General features: G+C 36.6%; 1 protein-coding gene across 1 annotated transcript in view; it reads left to right on the top strand.

The window, feature by feature from the left end:
• Positions 1–827: 827 nt before the first annotated feature.
• Btla (B and T lymphocyte associated) overlaps positions 828–27,789 on the top strand; it is a 30,206-nt gene continuing 3,244 nt past the window's right edge. Inside the window, 4 exon segments of the mRNA XM_033768062.1 lie at positions 828–915; positions 17,428–17,712; positions 17,715–17,750; positions 25,696–25,848. Coding sequence (XP_033623953.1) covers positions 828–915; positions 17,428–17,712; positions 17,715–17,750; positions 25,696–25,848 — 562 coding nt within the window.

The following is a 27,789-nucleotide window of genomic DNA, read 5'->3' as shown; positions in this document are numbered from 1 at the left end:
GCAGCCCTAAATTATCTCATTTTGTACTTTCCCTCTCTTCCTTTACTGTTTCTGTTCTACTCCATGCAGCTGGTAACTACATAAAACCTGTTGAAAATGAAAGCTTCTTTTAATTGAGAATCAAGATCTCATTTTGGTTAGAACCTTAATATTTAGAAAGAGCATGTAGGTAATAGGAACAGTGATCTTGTTCCATTGATGTGTATGTACACATTAAAGACAGCAGTCCTTCCCTCTTCTGTTAAGGAAACACATCCTGTCACTCATTTTGTCCATAACCTCACGTAGCCCCTCATTGCTTTTGTGATAATAACTGTTCTCATCTTACTATGATATGGTATTTTTTGGGGAAAAGTCTAAACTCTTTTACATATAAAAAGTTTCATAATCACAAGCTATGAAAAGGAGGGAAATATATGTTTATTAACCATAGGTACTTTTACCATGAATTTCCTGACCTATTTGATTAAACTCTCAACCTAAAGATTGCAACAATCTAGATTTCTTTAAAGCTTACTTGTTCATTTCATCTTGAAGAAAACCTCAGGGAGGGGCCAGAAGGGTAGCAGAGCGGAAAAACGTAAGGACTGAGCTGCTCTGCAGATGAGTGTTTGAAAGTGAACAGCCAATTTAACAAGAAACAAAACCACAGAAGAGTCGTCTCACATTTCTTAAGGAAATCAATCAGTCTGACTACTGTCCTCTCTTACCAACTATCTTTTAAGATGCTGCAGGGTAGATAACCTGATCTAACTCCGAATAACTCAGGGGAGGAAGATAAGCCTTCTGCCTGAGCATTTTTCCCCCACATTTGATATGCGCAAGGAATGAAGACATTGCCTGCCATGCTTGGAACTAGGAAATTGTTTTGGGCCCTCTTCCTAATCCTACATCTGGGACTCTGGAGCATCTGTGGTAAGGCTCCTCAATGAATAATTTCTGATTTTATTTCTCAAGGGATCATGGAGGCAATGTTTCATTTTGCTGAATTTAGTAGGCTGGGATATTTATGCCAAACTGGTAATGGTAGATAAAACCAAGTAGTTACATTTGCTCTGTGAAAACATAGTGAGATATAAACCAAATAACAACATGTACTTACCTATTTAGTAGACACTGAATCCATAGGTTGGTCAATTTTTCTAAAGATATGTGCTGATGGAAAGAAAAGAGCAGGTGTTTTAAGTAGTTAAGTATAAATTCATGATTACCAAAAACTGTGGCTACCATAGTGATGCTGAATAAATATATTCTTTCCAGACTTATTCTAGCAAACTGTTGTAGTGCTCATTTGGGTGGGACAGGTATCTGTCTCCATGGTTACTCTTGAATAATGTTATCTAAAAATAAAATCTCCACACTTGCTTCAGTGAGATATGTGACGTGAGGAGACTGAATGAGAAAAAAATCCGAGAAACATCAGAGCAGAGCATTCCATGCTGCTTTGATTTTGTTGAAAGGGAAAGATTCCTACTTGGCTGTCACTAGAACACAGACAACAATTTGGTTACTATGTAGATGACATTGATTAACCCTGCAAAGACCTTATGTAAGCAAAAAAGGTAATTGTCTTTTTGTACTGAGGTCTCATGCTCCCTTCCATTGACACATAGAAGGGACAATTCAAAACATATGATGAATATTTAAATTTTTAAAAGCACATATTATTTTTAAACCCTTTCACTCCAAATGCACTTGTCCCATCCTTCTTGCCTCTTTCTGGAAGTTCTCTTTCACAAGTATATTACGTGGTGTGATCATCTGCTGCTGAGAGCCATCGTACAGAAAGGCAGGCTCATGAAAACATTCATTGCATCCACCTTATTTCCAGGATCAGGCCCCGTGAGACCATGGCTCTTTCTAATGTCAAAATGACCTTGAAAGATAAATACTTTGAATCAATTCAGGATACTCAAGAAATCAAGGCAGCCATGTCAGCGTAACTAAGAACATTCACAAAAAGAACTTCTAGAACAGCTTCAGAAAGTTAGAGGAATGACAGGATGCTTGTGTTTGAAGTGAGAGGAAGTATTTTGAGGAGGAACAATGGCAATGTATCTTTTACTGTAATACATTTTTAAAATTTATACACATTGTATTTTTAAATCACACCTCATACGTTGTAAAGGAAAAGGTCAATGGATGATAAGTAGAAGTTTCTGATTCCTTGGTAGTTCTGGTTTTAAATATACTCCCTTATTATCATCCACAAGCACACATTTATCATTTTATGTGCTTCTTTTTTAAATTAGAAAATATTATCCCTGAGGTCCTATAGAACATCATCTTTAATTCTACAATTGTGTAGTTTGGAATTTGAATATGTTTGACATTTTTGGGGGGGTACCGGGGATTGAACTCTGGACCTTGTGCTTGCAAGGCAGGCGGAAGAACCACTGAGCTAAGTCCTGGGCTGGAATTTGAATATGTGATGCCAGGATATCATACAACCAGGTGCAAAGTAAAATCTCTTGAGTGATGCAAGCACGTTTATGTTTATATGTGTTTTCTATCAGGTCGCTAGGTGCTTAGATGGTTGCCCGAATTTTTGACCTTTCATTAGATGCCACTGTCACATAGCTGCAGCTGCAGTCATATAATTAATATGCTATGTTTTGTGAAATCCAGGAAAATACTGTGAGTGCTATTCTACCATCAGAGTATAGTACAACTTCCATTTTTCCTGCCAATGTGTTGTAATTTAGTGCTTATGAAAATAGATGTGGGAATGAGAATTGAGTTTATTCACTGGTTCTGCAATTTATTGTATGATATTGATGAAGTTTACTATTCTCTTTTGTCTTTGTGTTCCTCATTTGTAAAATAGAATTGATAATTTTAAATTATAGGCTTATGGTGATGACTATAAATGCAGTCATATGGGTAAAGGGCCTAGCGCTGTAAGTGCACATGTAAAAGGCAAATGTTAACAATATTTTTGCTAATAGTATTTTCACCAAGCAGCTTTCACAAACTCCAATTACATGAGAAATAAGATTTAACATTATCATTTAAGATAATTCAGAATTTAAAAATTTTAATTTCTTCTTATTCTCACTTTACAAATATTTATGTGTGCATATATATATATGGAATATAATGTGACATTCTGTGTATAACATAGGAGAATGATTAAACCAATGAATCAACATATCCATCACCTCACATACTTATCTTATCATTTCTTTATGGTGAGAACATTTAAAATCTTTTCTTTTAACAATTTTCAAATAAATACATTAAATATAGTCACCAGGTGGCGCAATAATAGATCATTGAAACCTTTTCCTCCTAACACAGTTTGTATTTTGTGACCTATATTTCTCTAAGACTTGAGTTTTTAAAGTTAAGATCAATAAGTAAAATATATTGTACAATGTATTTAGAACAAAATATAGTTAATCAGAGAATTTGGAAAATAAGGGGAAAAGACTTGGACTAAATATCGACTAAGTATCTTATGTGGCAATTATAATGGATTGCAGCATTACTCACACTGAACTCAAAATACAGATGGAGATAGGAACATTCAATGAGGGCGGGAGGTATAGCTTAGAGATAGAGTAATCGCCAGCATACATGATGATCTGAGGGTGATCTCCAGCACTGCAAAAAACAAACAGAAAGACCAACCAACACACAAAACCCAAAACAAGCTAATGATGAACATTTGGTGAAATACGTTCTTCCAGACAGAGCAGATGACCCCATTCCAAAACCCAAATTAATTATAGCATTTAAATCTTGGGAATTTCCCATAATTTACATTAATTACTAAATTCTTTACAGTGGTACTTTTTCAAAGTGTTTAAAGATAAGTTTAGACTTCTTTCCTCCCATTTCAAAGCATTGTGAGACACTTGCACTTTTTTTTTTTCCAGGAGTATATCTGTATCTTTAACAAGCTGAAAAAAAATGTAGTGTTGTCTATAAATTTCTTGTTGGAGCTTTCTTACTTTTTGGAGAGAGGCAAAGATGGAGAAGGAGAGGCAGAGGAAGAAAGGGAGAAAAGGGGAATAGGAGAGGGTGGGGAATAGAATATTCAGTGTCTGGCATGTGACTTCTGTCCTGACAAAAATAATAAAAATACGAAAACCTTTTCCTCATAGAGTGATGTTGCTGGCAAGTCCTACCCTGCAAATGGAGACTGAACTATCCCAGAGGCCCTGGACCACTTGATCTGTTGAAGATTACAGATCCAGGCAGGCAGGAACATGGCAGTTAATATCCAAATACTGCTTGGCAGTATATATGATCTGGAATAAAAGCAGTAAGAAATCTTTGATCATGGATTGGTGTGATAAGAAATAATCCTAACTTAATCCAGTAAGAGAAGAATACGTATAGTTGGCTCCTTTGAGAACACAGAAGATAAGGCCATACCTCCCTTTGTCCCTTGCATGTGTCCATTTCTTAAATTATTATGGTGGTTCATCACGATGTATAGATCCACTTTTAAAGGCCTTATTATGCTGCTCCACCACAAACTGGCCATATCCTTGGTCCAGAGCAGACACACTAGGGTAGGTTGAGCACTGCATCTGTTTATCATTCAATGAAGTTCAGATTTCTCATCACAATGTGTTTATTAGGCTCACTTTTATGGCTGTACTTATTTTTTCCTGTTGAAACATATACGTGAAATGATAGAGACCGAGCTGTGCCTTTTACCAGATGCCGAATACCAGAGTGCTGGTATCATACACAGGCCTGACATTTGTGCAAAGGTCAAAGAGTGCATTCTGTGACTTCAGGATTTCCTGGATTAAGGCATGAACAGATTAACCCTATGCTAATCATGGCCTTGAATTGACACCAAAGACCTTTTAAATTTATTGTTGCTTCCTTCATCCCCTTATAAGAATTTCCTTTATTGTAATGTTAAAGTCAAAAGCTATTATCTTGCCTCCCAGGGACTTTCCTACTTAATTTCCATTATTTGTGACTTTGCTTTTACTATTAGAGTTCACATTTGTTGGAAGAAAGATGTTTGAAGGCATTTTTAATTAGATGTAAAAAATGAAATTAACTTTTTGCTTGGTTTCTTGGAGAAGCAGTGATTAAGATTGGATTTCTAGAGGTCACTGCCCGGAATAGTATCTGTCATTTACTGGTTCTGTGACTCTAACCTCTCTGGTGCACATTTCTTTATCTAAAACTTGTGAAAATTTTGTTTACTTTATAGGATTATTTTGAATATTAAGTGAATTAATTCTGTGAATGCCTTAGAACAGTGCCTGGTACATTGTAAACATGGTATAGTTGGGGCTGGGTGAGATGGTACTCATCTGGGAGTGTGGAAAGTTGAGGCAGGAGAAATGCAAATTTGAGCAAAATGAAAGATGAAAGAGGAACTGGCCATGTAGCTCAGTGGAAAAGCCCTGCGTTAAATCTCCAGTATTGAAAAAAAACAGTACAGAAAAATGATCTTTCATTTGAGGTTGACAAGACTTCTCTAAATAACTCTTAAGTATTATTACCTACTACCAATCACCAAGCCATGATGGTATCTAATGTCATTTGAGAGTTATAAACTTGGTTTACATTGTATCATTGCATTATATTATATTATACATAATTTCTAATATTCTCAATTTTCTTGTCCTGAGATTAATTCCATACTACGCATTTTCCCAATATATTCTTATGCTTGAGATTTATGCTTATCTCTATGGAAGAAGTGGTTTATGTGTCTGTGTGTATGCATGGAGGGGTGTTGTTTTTGCTAAGGTCAGACTCTGAACATATACTATTTGACATTCACTTGAAACAAAGTGCAGGGAAATGTTTGAGAGACCACCTGGGTCAGTGGAGGACAACATCAGGTTGAACTGGCATATTTCTCTACCTCCTCTTTTCTTCCTCCCAGTCAGCTGTGTTAACCTTATGAGGACAAGCTGGATGTTGCACACTTCACAAGCAGCCCACTGTCCAGAAGTTGGCTGCAGAGGAAGCTGGAGCATTCAGATTTTAGCTGGGTGGACATGGCCTCCTTTCATCTTCCTCTATAATATGAGAAGACAATGAATATTGGGGAACAGCTGGCAGTTTTTATCAACATAGGTATTGCTAAGTATATCTTGAGCTTTGAAAATGCCAGTGAATCTCAGTGACTCTGTAACCAAGTGTACTAGGGATGTGAGAAAATATCTAGGAAGGAAGTGGAGGTGGACTTTCTCTGTGGCTTTCCATTCATACCACTCAATCTATTCTTACCCTAAACATCACAAATAAACACTCTCCCACTAGCAGCAATGTTTACAGAAACACTTGTTTTTTTCCAATGAAATTTAGAGGCTCTCATGTATGCTGCTGTCAATAGCTTTTAAGGTTGGCCTTCCTGAAAGTGCTGTGACCAAAGTGAAGGACTAGCATCACAGGAATGGTACACACTTGGACCAGGCAATCAGCATCTTCCGAGAGTATTCTCTACATTGCTCTTTAGGATTTGCTAAAGTGGGCAAGACCTTTCACTACTGGTTGGAGATCATTATAAATTGGTCAATGAATACTAGAAACCCACCCTTGTCACACACAGTGGAAAGGGCTCTGTGAAGTGGAACCGTCAGGTGGAAACTGCGGCATCTCTGAAGTATGTGAATCCTCTGGCCCAGGGAGCAAAGACAGTGACCAGTAGGGTAGACCATGAAGTGACATTGGCATTTGGAGATGTAAAGAAGTACAGAGAGCAAGTTTGGAAAAATAAGCAAAATCAAAGCTTTTTGCTTCCTGGTTTTGACCAAGTCAAATCTTGCTGGCCAGTATGATTCTGTAAGATTTCCTTTTTTTACAAAACAACAAGATGTGAGGTGTGCCACCTTTGCCCAATGTGTATACCAGTCTTTTTACACCACTTCTGATCCCCATGAAAGCAAGTGAGAATAATTTTTCAGACCAGAAGCACCTGGGGAAGATCTTTGGCTTTTCACCTTGTCTGTGCCATTCACAGGCTCTGTGGCATTAAATATTAAATGCTGTGCTGCTTCCCTAAATTCATCCTAACAAAAAATAATAATACTGACCTTTATTATTATTTAGTGTAAGCCAAGCATTATACTAAAATCTTTTCCTATGCATTGTCATTTACTACAACCCTGCTGGATAAGAGCTTATACTTTGAAGTCGGGACTAGAGCTGAGTTCAAATCCTAGTCCTGACTCTTCCTTCTCATTGCTGGTGACCTCATGGAAGTATCCTTTCTAATATTCAGTTTCTTCAACTTAAAAATAAATATAATAATAATAGCTAGTAACTGCCTCATAAAATTGTCCAGTCTCTGACATAGGATGTTTCAACTTATAATTTTTCAACTTTTCAATGATGCAAAAGTGATACAAATTCAGTAGAAGTTATACTTTAAATTTTGAATTCTAATGTATTCTGAGGCTAGCAATATTAGTTATGATAATCTCTTGTGTTCTGGGCAGAGGTCTCAGTCAACCATGCGATCACTGGGTAAATGACCAGTACTACACAGTGTGCTAAATGATCAGAGGGTTTCTTTTTTTAATACAAGTGTCCAAAAAATTACATGAGATATTCAACACTGTATTAAAAATAGGCTTTATGTAGGCAAATGTGAAGTGCTCTAAGAATGTGTAATGGTAGGCTAAGCTAATATATGGAAAGTGTGATGTATATGAGATTAGATATATTAAGTGCTTTTTCAAATTACCATATTTTCAACTTGAGGTGGGTTTATGGAAAAATAACACAAGTCAAAGAATATCTGTGTATATGGCACATAACACTGCCTAGGACATGATAAGGACTTAAAAAATATTGCTTATATCCATGTTTGCCTGTTGTCATGATGGATCCAGCAGGGTCTATAACACATTTGTGCGTGAGGAATGGTATATAGTACATCTGTCAAAGTGCAGCAGAGATTCTGGAGCTGATCTGCCAAACATAACTTAAGCTATCCATCTGCTGTTTGACCCGATGACCTCTATGACCTCTGCTTGCCTTATTCTTAAATACCTCACAGACAGGAAAAGGCATACACTTTGCTAGACAATGTTATAGTAAATACTGAAATGACTATTTTTAGGCAAAACAATTTCACAGTTACCCAAAACTAGATAAAATCATGTGATGTATGTTAAACATATATTGTATAAAACTGGATTAAAGACATTGTTTTCAAATAGTCATATCACATTATAAGAACTTCCAGCCCTAGAATTGCTTCAAAGCATACTAAATAAATAACATGTGAAGACATGCAAAGAAACATTTCACATACGATTATAAGAAGGGATATTATTAGGAAGGGATTTTTTCAAGAGCAAATAATAATGGATGATTATGAAAATTCTCTCAACCTTCTTGTTCCATGGTCTTTGTTTTTCAAGTAATGGCAATAAAGGTAGATTCACATCATTGCTTTCTTGTGGGAAGTTAATTTTTTCTAGGTCCATTTTTACCAAGGGAACTTTACTTCATGTGAGTGTGTGCATGCACGTATTTGTATGTGTTTCGGCAGGGAGGAGATACCTATCTCTGTCTAAAGACAATACTCAAGGGAATTATCCCTCAGAGAATGGTACAGATTATCTCGTATTACATGTCATTCTATCTCTGTGATCTGAATTACATTATGTGCTGTCAAGTACACATATTGAATATACTCTGATTTCACAGCAGGCTCAGTGATCTTTGTATCCCACAGGGTTATCTTTAAAGTAGTAATAGTTACCTTTTATAGTAGGAGCTCTGATTTTAACATAGGCATGTGTGCATCATACTTATTCAGATTTCTGCAAGTATTTCTAACATTTCTGGGAACATCTGGCTTAGGGTTCAATAACCACAGACTTAAAGTAAAACATTCATTCAATGATATCTAACATTAAATTAGTGCTTTCTGAAGTAGGGGAAGTCCCGTACTCTAACCTCGTGTCACCACATTTCTGATTCTGTGAATGTAGGTCAGCTCGCTCATGATTGGAAGCTTTCTGTTGCTACATGTGTGATTTCCTGAGGTATCTTATTTGACATCCTCCCTGGATCTTTGGTGTATGGTCTCAAGACTGCCATTGCTGGGCATAGATTTGTCTTGACTCTACTCAAGTCACTCCTTAGTCATGGGATGACTATAGTTCACTTTGCTAAGGAAGACAAAGCTACTTCCCTTCTCTAGGATATAACTCTCCCTCCACCACCTCAGCTGTCTAAAGGAAGCAGAGCATCCCATCAGCTTTGGTATTCAGCACTGTGAAAGCTTCCTTCTGTGACTTCTCTAGCACGTATCTGAAGTATTTTTTAAAAATACTTCAAAAAAACTAAAATCTTTGCTGATGTTACTGAAAATTATCGATATATTACACTTTTAGTAATCACTTACTTTTCCAAAAAAATATTTACATTTCATATCCGCCTCTAACGCCATCAGCTCAAATTAAGGCAACCTGCATTCATTATTGTCATTCATTTCTTTCAGTGAATGTAATCACTATGTGCTTCACATATACTTGTAAGAATTTTTCAGTGGAGGGATAGTGAAACTCACTTGGGACACTCCTTACACTAACCGTTATAATCAAGACATGAGACCTGTGGTGTTTAGAAAATGGTATTTCATGAAAGTTAGAGTTACAATCCTATTTTTTTTTTATTGAGTTTATTGGTACATTTAGGGATACAGTACAGTTACATTCATTGTTGGGATCATGTACCTTTACATGGCAAGTCTTGATTCTCATTTTTTCCCCTTACCTCTGCCCTCCCTTCACCCCCTCCTCCCCTCCCCATCTACAAACACTTTATTTTCATCTTTTCATTCTCTCACATTTTTTTCTTTTCCCTTTTTGTTCTTCCCCTACGTATCACACCTTCCCTACACCTTTAGCTCCTTTCCTCCCATTTCTAAATGTCAGTAATCTTATTAGAATCTTATGCATTGTTGCAGAATATTCACACCAGGGAAACTATTTGGTATTTACACATGTGGGACTTATTTATTTCACTTAGGAGTATATCTTCAATATGTATCCATTTTCCTATGAATGAATCTATTCTCTCGCTCTTTATGGCTGAGTAATATTCCATTTTATAGAAAAACCACAACTTCTTTATCCAGTTTCCAACGGATGGGCAAATAGGTTGTTTCCAAGATTTAGCTATTACAAACTGTGCCGCTATAAACATGGGTGCACATACTTCTCTGTGATATGATTCTTTTAGTTCTCTTGGAAAGATACCCAACAGAGGGATGGCTGGGTCAAATGGAACCTCCAGTCCAAGCTCTTTGAGGTATCTCCATATTGATTTCCATAGTGGTTGCACTAGTCTGCACTCCCACCAACAATGGAGGAGGGTTCCTTTCTCCCCACAACCCCGCCAACATTTGTTATTGTGTGATTTCTTGATAGCAGCCATTCTTTGTGGGGTGAGGTGGAATCTCAGTGTTGTTTTCATCTGCATCTCTCGAATGACCAGTGATGTGGAACATTTTTTCATATATTTTCTTGCTGCTTTCACTTCTTTGTATGAGAAATGTCTGTTCATTTCGGATGCCCATTTTTGGATCGGGTCTTTATATTTGGGGGGACTGATTGTTTTGAGTTCTTTATATATCCTTGATAATAGTCCTTTGTCTGAGGTACAGCTGGTAAAAATTTTTTCCCACATTGTAGATTGTCTCTTAGTTCTGCTAATGGTTTCTTTTGAAGTACAGAAGCTTTTTAGTAAGATGAGATCCCAGTTGTTGATTCTTTCTGCTAGTTCCCGTGCTACTGAGGACAATCCTATTTTTTTTAAAGCCACACATCATCTGCCTTCTTTAGCTACTGCTGGTGTTAATACATGCAACTTCACTTACTCAATTGGAAGGTCTTCGACTTTGCAATTATTTGTGGCTGGCATTCCTTTCTGACTGACTGGTCTGGCAACTGTATTAACGTGGAATGTCTTTTGTTAAATATTTTGAATATCAACCCAGAGAGGACATAAATCAGGTCTTCCCACACTGAATATTTGCAAAGTGTAGTTTTTCTTCAGTGGTTATGACTAAACCACTGTAGAGTATTTTGATACGCAGGTGTTCTTTATCTCAGTGCCTGTTAGATGACTTCTCAAAGGGCTTATCTTTATCTACACAGTGACTTGTAACATGTAGAAACAGAAATGAACAGGGTATTCTTTGCTTCATGAACCTTTCTTTTCATTCTCAGGACAAATAATGCCTTCTCACATTCATAGTTTCCTAAAGCTGTCTCCCCACACAAAGACAAATACCACTTGATCAAGGAAGCAATACATTAGACAGAGCACAAATGCCTAAACCCACAGGTATTTGTAATAGAGTGATGCATGTCACACTGAATAGTGTGGGGGATTTTTTAGGGATTAGGAATGTTGCTAATGTACTGGGAAGAGGACCCAGTTTTTCTGGAGGTGGGGCTCAGGCTAGCAAGAGACTCATTTTCCTCCATGAAGCATTTCTTGACTGACCTAACCAGAAAGATTCTCTTCCTCTTGAGGATCTGAAATCTCTCAGAGATTCTATCATGACTGAGATAATGAAGTAAACATCTGATTACCAAACTGAAGAGTATTGCAAGAAATTTTCTGCCTCCTCTTTGAACTAGAAACTATCAGATTCCTAAATTTTCATGGACAGCACAATGTCTGCATGCCTGGATGTAGACAATAGGGGGATATACTGTCTGTACTGTCTACTTTTAATTATTACCATGTATTAGCTATTCTGAACAGTCTGTGATAAAATACACCCCTTCCCCAAATATTTTTTATCTCAATTCTAAAAAATTAATGTCATATGTATGTAAGCTTCATGTTAACACATTTGTACATATCCTTTAATAGAAACTGCACTCTATATACATATTAACTCAGAAAAATTACTGGTTACAGCATTAGTCCTGAACATATATGAATTCAGCCACTTTTATTCATTTGGATAGTAAATTCAAAATGTTCTGAATCACTGGAGTTTATCCCCAGGCTCTGTGGTACTATATATTCCTACCTTCAAGCAGTCCATTTTTAAATAACTAATAACACCATGATGATTATAGAGACAAAAAAGCAAATTGGAGCTGTTTCCATTCTGTCACTATATATGGCTGTGTTGGGTTTTATTTGTCTTTAATGTTTAAAACAATAGAGAACAGGTTATGAGTTACAATATTGTTGCTTGGTAACTTTAGTTACCAACTTTTTAAAAGCTAATTGTTTAAAAACTGCAGAATGAATTTTTAAAAAAACCTTTACATTAGTGGTACAATTTAGTAGTTACCTAAATTGTAATTTGTAGAATTTCAGTTTTAATAAAGGTTCATTTGTTATTTAATGAAATTAACTTATGAGCTAGTAGACAATTATTTTTATAAACTACTATATCATATTCTAACTAAAAGATCAAAGCTTGTATTATTCAATTTACTGAATAAATACCTGGGGATTTTTCTTTTTGTATTCTAATATTTTTCAAATGTTTGTTAACTTGCATATTTATATATATGAAGTGCAAGGCAAGAAAATATTTATTATATTGTTTTCTGGCCACTTTTTTTTCATTTTATGATTGTGTCTGAAAATATTTTTTACTATAGAGGTAGGGATTGTTCGATATGCTTCAGTATGAGTCTCTCACACACTAGGCACCACCAAGTCATGGTATATATACACCATATCATGTACAAGTGGCTTTCTTAAAAATTTTTATGAAGGGCTTTATAACCTATAGTGACATGGAAACAGATATTTTATCATATAAAAGCTAGAGGTGGCAGTTGAGGTTTTCATCCTTTAATTATTTTTGGTATTGAAAATTCCTTACTATCAGATATGAATGTTTGGAGAAAACAGCAAAAATAATAATAATTGATACTTGGCAAATAAGCCACAATCCAAAACAACTGTGATTTTCATCCCTTTTCAGAAAATGTTTCATATGACAATCCTCTTGTGTCTTGAGTGTCATAGGATAGATTTACATAACTTGGGACAGGCAGAAAAAATTGTCAATATGCTTGTCAGATGGAAAATTATAATTGTGGCATTTGGTTCCTGCAAACATCACCTGTGGTCTCTGAGAGACAGAATAACATCTTGGGAATACTCCTGATGATTTTTTTTCCACTAAGTTTATTGGTATATTTTAGGTATACAATACAGTTACATTCAGCATTGGGATCGTGTACCTTTACATGATGCATCTTGGTTCTTATTTTTTCCCCATTCCCCTGCCTCTCCTGATGATTTTTAATGCCTGCTTGTAAGCATTCATCATCTATCCACTCTTTCTATAAAGAAAAATTCTTGTGAGTGTCAGATCTTCATTCTGGTTATAAGAATATTCAAGACCCACAATGATGTTGCATAATCTCATCACAAGTCAGGGACGCCACCAGGACTAGTAGCCTGCTCTTCTTTCTGCCCATAATCAGCTTTGTACACTCCTCCCAACCGAATATTTACAGAATGCTGAAGAGAAGGTATGTTTAATTGTGACACTAGCATCAGATGACAGTTCTCTGACTAGTAGGGTAGTATATTGTAATAAGGATATAAAATTCAGACTACAAATGGCTTTACATTTTCAGTCATAATTTGAGGAAAGTGAAGTTGTGTGTTTGTGTGTTAAAGGGGAGTGGTAAAAAAGAACTTCCCTATTTTTGTTTCAATCCTTTACCTTAAATTGAAGAAATTAGATGCTATTGAGATTGGGTGGCTATCCTAAATTCAAGCAATGTATTAGTATCTGAAATAGCAGTCAAATGAGTATTCTCATTTTTAGTTATTTCCATGACTTTATAAATATCCCTCCAAATTTTGCATTACATTTTCTCACAGTGGACAGGCAAACTTTAAATTTCCGCTGCCTGACATTGATTACATTTATTCTGAAACAGCCAGTAGTTCCATGTCACTTTCAGAAAATCATCAGTGAGCTGTTTATCAGTCGCTTGAATTGGCCATCAGATTTCTGGGCTGAAAGCCTTTGGCCTCCATTTTTTTCAGTCCTAAAATAGCTCCTGCTGGGCATGGTGGTACACTCCCATAATCCCAGCACTTGGAGGCTGAGGTAGGAAAACTGCAGTGAGTTCCAGGTCAGCCTGAACTATATAGTAAGACACTGTCTCCAAAAACAAGTAACAAAAATAAAAATTAAAAATAAACAAAATACCACTCCTCTATCTCTGCTCTGATTATAAAATTGCTGTTTATTCACTGAAGTTCAGCTCAAACACAAACTTCCCAGGAAGCCTTGCCCTCAATTCCCTGGCTGGGGTTAATCTTGTGTATATCCATGCAAAGTGGTTTGTGTATCTTTATAGTGTTATTTTCCCTTTTATTGAGCATCTTCGTTTCCCATTAGAAGACAACTCCCACAAAGGCAAGTGTCATGTATTTTTTTCTTCCTATACCACCTAAATATTAGGTATAAGTCTTGTCTAAACCTTGCTTTCAATCTGAGTAAACCTGAAGAAAAAAAAAGAGTGGTAGGTAGTAAGTTTATTCCAGAAAAGTAACCTTCTTGTTAGGTAATATCGTCTCCCCGATTAAAAGGAAGCTTCCAGAGGACCAAATACCTTTGTATATAACTGTTTTATTTTTCACAATTGTGGCATAGTTTTAAACTCTATCAACTAGACTTTATAAAAAAAGAAAATGAAAAGGGAACTTAGGAGGCTGAGATAGGGAGAGGAACAAATTTTTGGAGTTAGGGTTTCACTTGGCCTTTCTGCTTCCAATCTTCTTTGCTTTTTTGTCATAAGTCTAACTACATCTAGGTGTTTTTTGCTAGGTATTTCCTTGTGGTAAATTACCTTACTCTTTCTCTTCAATATTTTGAAAACCGCATCGTTATAACTTACCTTCTGCTTTGCTTTCATTTTTTATTTTGAATTTTTGAAAGCACCTGAAATAGGAAGTCTTAAAGTGAACTGGTTTGAGATCTCAGCATAGTTATAAATTAGTAAATAAATAGATAAATAAATAATTAGGGATTCACAAAGTTCTCTGCAGGTCCCTTGATCTCAGTCTGATTCCTGGAAACTCGGTTATGTTTCAGTTTTTCTGAACAGCTGTTGTTAAGGTATAAATAGGATTGGTGAAAGATCTAGTAGGTATTAGGAAATACCTGGCAGTGAGAATGTTCATATTGGCAAGGGTGTAAAAATGGAGCAGGTGATGTTCTAAGTAGAGAGAAATGTGGAATTAGGGCCAAAACCTGTCCCCTAGTTTAATATCTGACTAGCTATGTGATTGCACCCTTAGCTCTCCTCATCTTTTAGGAGAATTTTGACTAAAATCTCAGTTGTGCTTGAGTTATTATAACCTATAACATTGTGAATTATTCCAATGAATGCTTGAAGATAAAGGAATTATTGAAAAAGATGGAATACTTATATTGTGGAAATAATAGTTCAAAGAATAGGACAGCTAAGAAAGAACTATGTGGGTAGAGGAGAAGGAACCCACATTACTTTTTTAAGACCACGTGTTTAGCTTTAATTTTAATGAGAACAATCAAAGGCTAAGCCACCACACGTTTATCTAAAAGGAAACTGCATATTTCAGTTAGCTGTATATTTAGTTGTCTGTCCAGCTCAGGGAGTTAGAATGATAACAAAGTACTCTGTGAAATATGCACATGTCAACATGCATTATAAAATGTAACGGACACAGAAGGCTGTGCAAGTAGTTGTTGGAAATGCACACTATTTCTCATTTTCCATTTATGCATGGGTTTCCAAACAATATTTTATAACAGTTATCAGAGGGTGAATAGTTCCACACAACTGTACATTCTAAGTAAGTGAAGGTTGCTCTGTGGAAGCCAAACATTTGTTTAAGTAGACGCTCTGATACATTTTTTTGGTTAAACAGATTGCACACCTCTTTAAAAAGTGGAAGCAATGAAACAATTCAACATCTTCTTATGTATTGATTTAATCTTACCATTATGAATACAATTATTAGACTGTATTTTATATATAGCACAGTTATGAACTTCTGAGTGAATAATGAAAAGATAATGGAATTGAAGAATTATGCATAAAATGAAATAAATTGGGGATCATCCAGTATCAATTTTGCCTACTTACTGAGAACTTGGTTCTCAGTTAAACTTTAAGATGTTGAGATAACAAGGTAAATTCTTTCATGATAAAACACAACTTTTTCAGTAATATAGAAAATAAAATTTTTATGTGTTATAGATTTTATGTATACATGGCAATTACTAGGTGGAGAATCATAGATAGACCTATTTACAGGAAAAAGCTGTCTCCCCGAAGACAAAGGGAGTTGTGTTTTCAGTACGTGAAGCCAGTACAGAAATTCCAAAAGAGGTGGAATTTGGAGAAATTTCACTTGGAGAAACATAAAAATTCAAAATATCTGAAACCATCCTATCTTCACATGATTATCTTTTTTTGTTTTGTTTTGTTTTTTGAGATAAGGTCTTGTTATGCAGTTCAGGCTGACCTTGAACCCACTATGTAGCAGAGGCTGGCCTCAAATTTGCAGTGATCCTCCTGCCTCAGCCTCCCAAGTTCTGGGATTACAGGTGTGTGCCATTATGCCTGGCTCAGTATATTGAGTTGCATGTCTCCCATGCAGAAAAAAAGTCATAGAAAAACTACAAGACAGCAAAAACAAGAAAAAACATTTCCTAATATCAAGTATTATGGAGAAGTGATGGCCTGAAAATCTTTCTCCTGGGGTTTTAGCTCAGTGGTTCTGCTGCCTGCCTTGCAAGTAAGTGCAAGGTCCTGAGTTTGATTCCCCGGTACCAAAAAAATTTTTTCTCCCTTTCATATAATGGGATATACCAGAGCTGGTCATACAAAATATGATTAATGCTTAAGAAATGAAGTGGATTACTGGACATAGTGCTACATGCCTATAAACCCCAGCACTCTGGAAGGCTAAGACAGGAGGTTCATGAGTTCAATTTCTGCCTGGGCAACTGACGGAAACTGTCTCAAAATTAAAATAAATAAATTAATTAAAAGGTCTGGAGATGTACCTCAGCATGAAAACCCTGGATTCAACTCCTAATAGGGAAAAAATAAAAGCAGTAATATGGACTAATGGTGAATTAAATACAGAGTAATGAGAAGAGTATGATTTTAAATCTAAATTCTCTTAATTATTTACATATTACTGGAGGCAAGTTCTTTACTACCTCAGTCTCTGTAAAGCAAAGTTTTTACTAATTATATTATTTTTATTATGAATTTTAATTCATTTGACTTTTAAAAGGAAATATTCAAAATAGTAAATCAACATATTTTATGTGCTTATCATGTACCAGGTATTGGTATTTACTAGAAAATGTTATCTAGGGAAATTATAAAATCATGCTTAATAATTGGCAAACTATGATGGAGTGGCATAAGTATACCTCTTTCAGAAGGAAGATTTTAATTTCTTTTCATCATTTAGGGGAGGAGTCCCGCGACCTACAACTTCATATTAGGAGATACTCAGAACACACGGTTTCAGCAAAAACTTCCTTTAAAGTGGAGTGCCCTGGGAAGTATCGTGCTCATAGGCCTAACGTGACTTGGTGCAAAATCAATGGGACTGGCTGTTCACCTTTTGAGGACAGACTTCGGCTACGCACGAGTTGGGAAGAAGGGCTCAATAAGTCGACTTTTCTGCTACATTTTGAGCCAGTGCTTCCAGGAGACGATGGCTGCTACCGCTGTTCTGTGAATGCCCCTGCTCATCCATTCATTGCCACTCAACAGTCACCCACCTGACAGGTGAGTTCTTGAGCCCCGACCATCTCATGGTTTACTTCTCATGTTTTCAGGAAATGGAAGGTCCAGATGCTCGAATCATTAGGTTAGAGACTGAACATCCATATCACATCAAGTCTACCACACCCTTATAAATCGTGATGTGCAAGAAGGCATATGTATTTGCATGTGTGTGTTTGGGCTGAGTGAGGTAATGAAGATAAAAATATAATGAAAATCATTGTCTTTAAGGATTATTAACTCCATTTGATAAATCCAAAAGTATGTCACTGAAATTGTGAAAAAATTACAAAATGAATACCAATAATTGTAGATAGTGTTTCATTTTTTTTTTATTTTATTTTGTTTTGTTTTTTGGTACTGGGGATCGAACTCAGGTCCTTGCTCTTGTGAGGCAGGCGGCAGAACCACTGAGCCAAATCCCCAGCCCACATTATTTGTTTTTTTGTATTTTATTTTTTTCTGTTTTCTGTCCTTGTCTATGGTGGATTATACTTTATAGAGGTTATGTTTGTGGTGCTGTGATGATTACATACTTGCAAATAGTTAGTAATTTACTTAGAACTGCAAAGAACCTGACTACCAAATGAGTTCTTGGGAATAGACAGGGCTTCAGTGGGTTGCCAGGACCTCCCCAGAGACCTTTAATTGGCTGTAGCTACTGAGGAAGGACATGTAGAGGTTGAAGAGGGGAAAAACAAAATGAACAAAGCATGGGAATAAAATAAAGAGGGAAGAATAAAGGACAACAACAACAAAAAACATGTTTTGGCTATGAAAATGCCATAGCCACAGTCTTAGTGATGAAAGACTGAATGCTTTCTCCTAAACAAAGGAATAGGACAAAGTTGCCTGCTTTTGCCACCTCTATTCAATATCAAAATGGAAATTCTAGCCAGAGCAGTTAAGTTAAAATGAGAAATGGAAAGCATCTAAATTGAAATGGAAGAAATAATACTCTCTATTCACACAGATGGCATGATGCTTAAACGTTTGAAAAAACAAAAACAACAAAAAACCAAACCCTACAAGTTAATACATAAATTCAGCAAAGTTGTAAGACATAGGATCAACACAAAAATTACTGGTATTGTTACACGCTAGCAATCAACAATATGAAAAGGAAATTAAGAAAACAGTCCCATTTATAATACTATGAAAGAGAAAATAATATGTGGAAATAAATTTAACCAAAGTGATGCAAGACTTGTAAATTGCACAAAGGAAGCATGGCTGAAAGAAATTATAGGTGATATAAATAAATGGAAGAATATCTTTTGTCATGAATCAGAAGACTTAGTATTATAAAGATAACAGTAGTCCCCAAGATAATCTACAGATTCAATACAACTCCATCAAATTCCAACAGCTTTTTTTTTTCTGAAATAGAAAATCTGATCTTAAAACTCATGTTACAGACCCAAAATAGCTACGACAGTCTCGAAAAAGAAGAAAAAAGTTGGAAGAGTAACACTTCCCTTTTGCAAAATGTACTATAATACCTTAGTAATCAAAGCAGTGTTGTACTGACATACGGAGAGGCATAGACATAAATGTAATCAAATTGAGAGTCCTGAATAAATCTATGTATTTATGGGCAATTGATTTGAGACGATCTTGTCAATGCAATTCAATGAGGAAAGTAAATGGTGAGTAATCTCATCAGTAAATGGCAGCCTGGGATATAGCTAAATAGCAGAGCTCTTACCTACTATATACAGGGCTCAATGTTTGATTTCCCAGCACTGAAAAACAACAACAAGAAAGCAATATAAAACAAATAATGTTGGAACAGTTGTATATATGCACACAAAAAGAATGAAGGTGAACCCGCACCTCACAACAAAAAAGAAATAGATACAAATGTACCAGAGATTTATCTATAAAAACTAAAAACTATTTCTATAGAGAACTCTAAACCTGTATATAAAACTGTACATCTTTTTGATCTTGGATTTAGTAATAATTTCCTAAATATGAGTATAAAACCATAAATTATAACAAAAATAGTTTAATTAGGCTTCATGAAAATTAAAAACTTTTCTGTATCAAAGAACACTATCAAGAGAGCAAAAAGACAACCCACCGAATATGAGAAGATATTTGCAAATCAGAACATAGCCCAGAATATATATGAACTCCTACAACTCAACACAAATACACAAACAACTTTTTAAAAAACAGAGGATTGAATAGACATTTCATTAATAACACAGATATACAATAGAATATTTAAAAATGCTCAGTGCAATTAGTCACCAGAAAAAGCCAAATCAAAACCACAATGAGATTGATAGCACTACATAGACTCAGTAGAATAACTAGAATTAAAAAAAATGAAAATTAAAAAAGTGTTAGCATGTATATGGAGAAATTTGAACACTCTTACATTGCCTCTGGAAATGTAAACTGATGTGGTTGCTTTGGAAAAGAGCCTGAAAATTCTTCTAAAGTTTACCCTAATTGTCACAGGACCAAGAAATGGCATAGCTAGGTAAATATCCAAGTGAAACTAGGTTAATAGGAAGTAGGGAGGTAGCTCTTTCTCAACTGGGAAGGGATCAGCAGATAGAGGGATAAGGAAGAGAGGGGAGGGAAAGGGAATAAAAAAATAAGATGTGCTAAGTATGTGTACTAACTCCCCAGAAGGAATGTAAACAGTATGCATTGTAAATGTGTACTAATTAAAAAAGTTTAAATAAAATTAATTTCCACACAAAATTTATATATATTTATAATAGTAATACTTATTATAGCCCCAAAGTGGAAGTAATCTAAATGCTTATCACTTGCTGAATGAATAAAAGAAATGTCACTTAGCCATGGAACAGAATATTGTTCAGTCGTAAGGAGGAATGAAGTACTGCTACGTGCTACAACATGATGAACCCCAGGAAGGTAATGCAGTCTCAGAAGCCAGATGGAAAAGCACGTTCTGTTCAGTCCTGTACTCTGAGGGTTTTATGTATTTTATGCTGATACAGAGTATGAGGAGGAAGCAGTGAAAAAGTCTAAGAGCTAAATAAAAGACTTCATGAAGGGCCTTTGTTTCTTTTTGATGATTTCTACTCTTTTAGTTTCCCACTTTCCTATGCTGCTTTCTTACCACCTCCTTTCGTGATCAGCTTGTCAGCTCATGCTTCTGGCCTTTGCTGGGTATTCCCCAGGACTCAGCTTTGTCTTTCTTTCTTTTGTTTTTTAATTGAATTTATTGGTACATTTTAGGTATACAGTACAGTTCCGTTCATCATTGGGATCTTGTACCTTTACGTGACAGGTCTTGGTTCTCATTTTTCCCCTTGTCCCTGCCCTCCCTTCACCCCCTCCTCCCCTCCCCATTTACAAACACTTTATTTCCATCTTTTCATTTTCTCACATTTTTTTCTTATCCCTTATTACCTTTCCCCTACCCTTCCCACTCTCCCTACCCATTTAGCCCTTTTCTTCCCATTTCATAATGTCAGTTATCTCATTTGGATCTTATGTACTATTATAGTTTATTCACACCAGAGAAACTATTCTGTATTTACATGTATGACTTACTTATTTCTCAACATGTATCCATTTTCCTACAAATCAGTCTAATTTCTCATTTTTTATGGCTGAGTAATATTCCCTTTTATAGAAAAATCACATCTTCTTTATCCAGTTTCCAACTGATGGGCAAATGGGCCGTTTCCAAGTTTCAGGTATTACAAACTGTGCCGCAATAAACATTGGTGCTCATATATCAGTGTGATATGATTCTTTTAATTCTTTTGGAAAGATACCAAACAGAGGGATAGCTGAGTCATATGGAACCTCTAGTCCCAGCTCTTTGAGGTATCTCCATATTGCTTTCCATAGTGGTTGCACCAGTCTGCACTCCCACCAACAATGGAGAAGGGTTCCTTTCTCCCACAACCCTGCCAATATTTGTTATTGGTTGATTTCTGGATAGCAACCATTCTTTGTGGGGTGAAGTGGAATCTCAGTGTTGTTTTCATCTGCATCTCTCCAATGACCAGTGATGTGGAACATTTTTTCAAATATTTGCTTGCTGCTTTTACTTCTTTGTCTGAGAAATGTTTGTTCATTTCGGATGCCCATTTTTGAATTGGGTCTTTATGTTTGGGGGAGCTGATTGTTTTGAGTTCTTTATATATTCTAGATAATAGTCCCTTGTCTGAGGAGCAGCTGGTAAAATTTTTTTCCCACATTGTAGGTTTTCTCTTAGTTCGGTTGATGGTTTCTTTTGCAGTGCAGAAGCCTTTTAATAAGATGAGGTCCCAGTTATTGATTCTTTCTTCTAGTTCCCGTGCTACTGAGGATTTGTTCATAAAGTCTTTTCCTATGCCAATGTCTTCAAGAGTTCTGCCTAACTTATCTTTCAGCAAGTTTAGAGTTTCTGTTTTAATGTTTAGATCCTTAATCCACTTACATTTTAATTTAGTGCATGGTGAAAGTTAAGGGTCCAGTTTTAATCTTTGGCAGGTTGAAATCCAGTTTTTCCAGCACTATATATTAAAGAGGCTATCTTTCCTCCACTGAGGATGGTCAGCTCCTTTGTCAAAGATGACATTCAGCTCTGTATTTCTATTCTTCACTGTCAGCAACCTCCCACACTGTGGCATGTTCCCATGATAGCTTGCATGAGCATGTTAGACCTTTATTATTGTCTTTCTAAATGATTCCAATAAATGGTATCATGACGTCTTATCTGGAGCATTTACACATTTTAGTTCATGTTCGCTAACAATCTTCCTTATATACTTGCCTAATATACTTTTTCAATAATGCTACTCTTCTACTGAATTTCCTACAAAGCATGTTGAGTGTTCATGAGACGGGGTTCATGTTTGCTGAGCAACATTCAGAGTTCCCACAGTTCATCCTCGCCTACTTTTCTGGGTTGCTTCTTAATTCCACGTAGAACCTGTCAACTCCAGCCTAACAGCTGTACTCGTTATTGCCATGTCTTTTTTTGTTTTTGTTTTTGTTTTTGTTTTTTGTTTTTTGATCAGGGTCTCACTGTGTAGTTGCGACTGACCTGGAACTCACTATGTAGCCCAGGCTGGTCTCGAATTCACAGCGATCCTGCTGCCTCAGCCTCCTGAGTGCTGGGATTACAGGAGTGCGCCACCACGCCGGGCTTGCCATGTCTTTACCATGACTCTTCTGATGCTGTCTTCACTACTTGTAGCACATCAGCTCATCTGTCTCCACCTATAAAAATCCAAACCCTTCTTTCAAGTCCAGCTCATTATCCAAATTCTCAAGGAAGACACCCACATTCACCCCAGGGGAAGGAATTTTCACCAATTTTTATGTCATTTAATATCTGTATCTTTCATTTCATACACATATTTCCTTTCACTATAGTAATGTGTGGAAAGGTCTTGGAAATTTCATAAAATATTATAATGTCCTGGAAAAGAATTGTATCACATTTCTTTCAGTTGTTTTCATTTCTTCTGCAAAAGTCAAATAAATTATTTAGGAATTAGCCTTAATTTAAACTGGGTGTGGGTTTCCCTTTAGTGAAATGGTGAAAATAAAGATAACAAGGACAAGGTCAAAGAAAACTTCCCTTTTCTGAATCTAAGAGTACATAGTGAAATAAGTGTTGAGTGAAAAGCTCTGGAATTTTATTTAAGGACCATAATTTTTGTAAATTAAATTTGAATATATGATGAAAACATTTTATTTTCTCTATTTGAAATTTCTTTTCCTGGGCTGGGGATTTAGCTCAGTGGTCCCACTGCCCACCTTGGAAGCGGAAGGTCCTGAGTTCGATCCCCAGTACAAAAAAAAAAAAAATTCTGGATGCATGTTAGGAATTTCCTTGTTGTAGTTGTTTTTTAAATCTGACTCTTCTTTGCTGTTTATAAAAATGTGTTTGCATACGAGTAGGTGTTTGAGAAAGTAGGGGCTTGGATGTCCTTGGGAAAGCAGTCATCTCCTGGAATGAAGAAAAGCACTTTATACAACAAAGCAAACTCAAGAGAAAAGTTGATAGAGGGGGAGAACAGTGACGGGAGCATACATTGGCCTGTACTGTGTTCTCCACCTGCCCTTGGTAAGTTTCTGAACAGGAATTTCACAGAGGTGAGGTGGTTCTTATCAGTGTGGAGTGAAAGGCACAGGCTGTTTGAGAAGGAGCTCCCAGAATGTCATCAAAACATCACTTCCTTGTGACCTTCTGCACTCCCTTGAAGCACCTACTGAATGTGTGTCTTGTTATTGCAGGTGGCAGAGGGGGAAGAAGCAAAGGGCAATAAAAACAGACAGAGGAAGGTTATGCTCATTTGTACAGTCTTTCTTTGGGCCTGAAACTAATTCAAGGAGTACTTTACGTGCCAAGACTTCAAGGTGATGATCCACAAATTGCACCAACTGCACCTGGGCTGGATGACTGGATTCCCTGTTAGTGTGCAAACACTGGGGTCCTCTCCAAGATGAGCTCTGATTTTAGAAATACCTGAGTAGTTATCTTCACTGTTTTCTCAAACAATTTCAATTATTAGTATTGTTTTTCTATTTCAGAACAGGCTCAAAATAATTCAGAACACACTCTAATAAGTAAGTATCAAACTAATCAAGTAAAGTTAACAGAGTTGTTTGTTGGTTGCAGAAATAATACAAATTTTTTTTTCTTTCTTTTCTTTTTGGTACTGGTGATTGAACTCAGGACCTTGAACTTGTGAGGCAGGCGTGCTGCCACTGAGCTAAATCCCCAGCCCCAAATTAGTTTTTCTGAATTGGGAGGATTTGTTTGTATTAGATTATCTGTTGTTTGCTACCCAAACTTCTCTCCCAGACAGCTGTGTCTGCCTCTCCTGGCAGTGATTTGGCTCCTTGCCCACCCTAAACAGCAGCTGCAGCATGAACACTGTGGCATTTGTTACTACTCTGAATTACCTAACTAAATGTCCAGGATTCACCCAGCTTCAATTGCCTGTGACCATTTTAACCCTAAAATCAAGTATCAAGGGAAACAAATGTGAATTTTAATACAAAGTTTTACTTCCATACTTTTCATTCTGTGTAACAGTAACCCACAATAAGAAAAATTTACATCATAACCCATAACATGCACATATTTTTAAGGTTCCTCAAAGTCATACTTATGACAGGCTTCCTCTACTGACCTTTTGGGTTGAATAATTCTTCGTAGTGAGGCGAGAATGCATGGTGTCTTGACCTGTACTCACTAGATGCTAGCCTCCTTCCCCACCCACCTTGCCATAACCAGAAATGTCTCCAGACATTGCTGTGTGTTCTCTGGGGTGGGTATGTTGGAGGGCAAAGTTGTTGCATTGGAGAGCCATTGCCCTAGTATATGTGATTTTTATTCTGTTTTTCTTTTTTTTTTTTAATGTTACTTTTGTGCTACTAACATTTTTTTACATGGTAAAAAATAAGTTGCAACTGTGAACAAACAGGGCCTTAATACATATTAACTCTGACCAATAGTAATGAAAAGTAACTATATATAAGGCCAAAATTATCTAGTATTTGGAGATAACAATGAATTATAAGACAAAAAAGGGCATTTAGAATGAATTTAGTGGGGAAACATGTAGGTTGAATCCCAGCTGCTACCTTGCAGATGTTTGACTTTGGGCAATTCTTGAAACAATGACACTCTTAAGTCGCAGGACAGGATAAAGGCTCTGGCTTCTCTAATTTCCTCAAGTGGTGAACATGAGCATTAAGTTAGATACTGTAAGTGCAAGGGTTCGATGAAGTGCTTTTTGAGAGCTGTTATGGAGATTGTTCTACGGATTAACCTTAACAAAATGAAAGATTTTTGCAAAACATGAAAACGTGTTTGGGGGTAGTGAGGCCTCCAAAGGGTAAACAGAGGCATCAGCCTGAAATTTCCTTCATCAAGGTTGCGACAATGCAGAACAATGTTGCTGAGCCTAATATAGCTCAGATTTCCTGACTGTTTTTAGCATTGACTGAATTCCTGATGCAACCAGTGCTCCAGGACCACCCTTCAAAGAAGAGCTTGCGGATGGGCTATGGCTCCTCTACAGTTTACTTTCTTTGGGGGGATTTCCTCTGCTTGTCATTGTCTGTTTTTGCCTGTTCTGCTTCCTGAAAAGGCACCAAGGTGGGTTCTGTTTTCCCTTTCTCCCTTTGTCCCTTTGTATCACACATTTGGGATTCTTTTTTCTGAGATAGATTTTAAATGGACTCCGGCTGTTTTTTCTCCCCAATCTTCTATGATAAACCATGGATAATGACTTCCTGGGAGACTACTCATATTTTCACTAAAAGGCCTACAGGGATGGATTTGGGCTCCCTCTACTCATGGGAAGGCATGTTCCCCACAACACAGTGCCCCACCAGGGCTGTGATGAGGAGATCGAATTTCCCCATTTTATTTGCATCACTGCTAGGTTTGTATGAGAAAGCTCTGCTAAACTTTAGCAGAGTTGGAAGAGAGGTTGAAATAATCTCTCAGATCAATAGGTCCAAGTCCATCTCACCCTCCTTTTCACCAATACCACATCATTCTAGTCTAAATAAAGGACCAGTGTCCGCAGAGGGAATCATATGTGTGTATGCTTTCTATTTCCACCTTAAACACATGCTTGAATTGAATCCTCACTCAACACTATCGCACTTGAGATAAAACATATTAGGAAAAAGGTCCTGTGCAAATGGAAAGGAGACCAAGAGTTGGAGGGAGAGGAGAGGGGGAGGGGGAGAGAGGAAGGGGTTGCAAACAGATGTGCTAGGTACTTGTACCAACTCCCCACATGGAGTCTAATCGCCATGTACAGAAAATATGTACTAATAAACAAAAATTTGAAAGAGAAAAAGCAATATTTCATTTGAAAAGTATGAGTTTGGCTATGATGAGCGAGGTGAAATATTTTGAAAACAATTCCTGTCTACTTTTGTAAACATTCAGTGTCATCACCCGACTCTTAAACACAGAAAGAAATGCATAGAGATTTCTGATCTGTATCTGATCAGGTCTACTTCGGTTTTCTCTCTCCCTTTCCCTCTTCTCTATCTTCTCATCCTTTTCCCCCACAAAACCAGATACAGTATAGCTACAGAAAGTGAGCCAGGCAGAGCAAGTGTTTTCAGTTTCAATAGGAGAAAGCTATGCCAGGTCAGAAATGCTCCTGGTGTTTGGAAGGGAAGAAATTCAGAGTGCAGATCATCAAATTTCTGAAGAATCCGCTCTAATCTCAACTCTTCCCTGGATCTCTATGGCTCTTTCTACAGTCTGTTTAGATTTCATTATCTTGCTTGAAGTTGCTAGAATGTCTCTCGGAACTTCAGAAAAAAAGAAGCAGTGATAAATCTTTTTATTTATCATATCCTAAGTGAACCTGTGTAGTAAGAAATTATGCCACCGAGTATATGAAATGTTCCCAGAGCAAAGACTTCTGACTTTTTCAAAATGAAGTACTATGGTCCAGGGCCTGGGATTTAGCTCAGTGGTGCCACTGCCTGTCTCACAAGTGCAAGGTTCCAAGTTTGATCCCCGGTACCAAAAACAAACAAAGCAAAACAAAAACACCCAAAACACACACACACACACACACACACACACACACACACACACATAATTACAAACTGAAGTACTAGATCCTGCTCCTTCCTCTTGGAGCTGATACAGAGTTCTGTTCTGTAAGAAATGCTGGGACGGAAGTGGGCAACCATGAATTCTTACCAAATGAGGTGGCATATTAGCCAAGGCAAATAAGCCAAAGTTAAGGACACTGTTGCTCTAGTGGGCAGTGTGGTAGAGGAGTATAGATGGGAAAGTCCTTGCCTTTGATTTCTTGACTTATTTTTATTACTTTTTTTTGTTTTCTTGTCTTCCAAAAAAAAAGAAAGAAGCCATCTGATATGGCCAGAAGGGAAATTAACCTGGTAGGTTTGATGTAACTGTTAAGACAGATGGAAATTTGTGCTACACCACATTTATTATTTTTCAATAGTTTATATATTTGCTAGGATCCGGGCACTATTCTAAGTATGATAGACAGATAGATAGATAGATAGATAGATAGATAGATAGATAGATAGA

Source organism: Fukomys damarensis, unplaced genomic scaffold, assembly GCF_012274545.1.
Source record: "Fukomys damarensis isolate Sample0158 unplaced genomic scaffold, DMR_v1.0_HiC HiC_scaffold_24, whole genome shotgun sequence".
Classification (NCBI taxonomy): Eukaryota; Metazoa; Chordata; class Mammalia; order Rodentia; family Bathyergidae; genus Fukomys; species Fukomys damarensis.
Note: the sequence above shows the minus strand (reverse complement) of the source record. Positions and strands in the feature narration are given on the sequence as shown.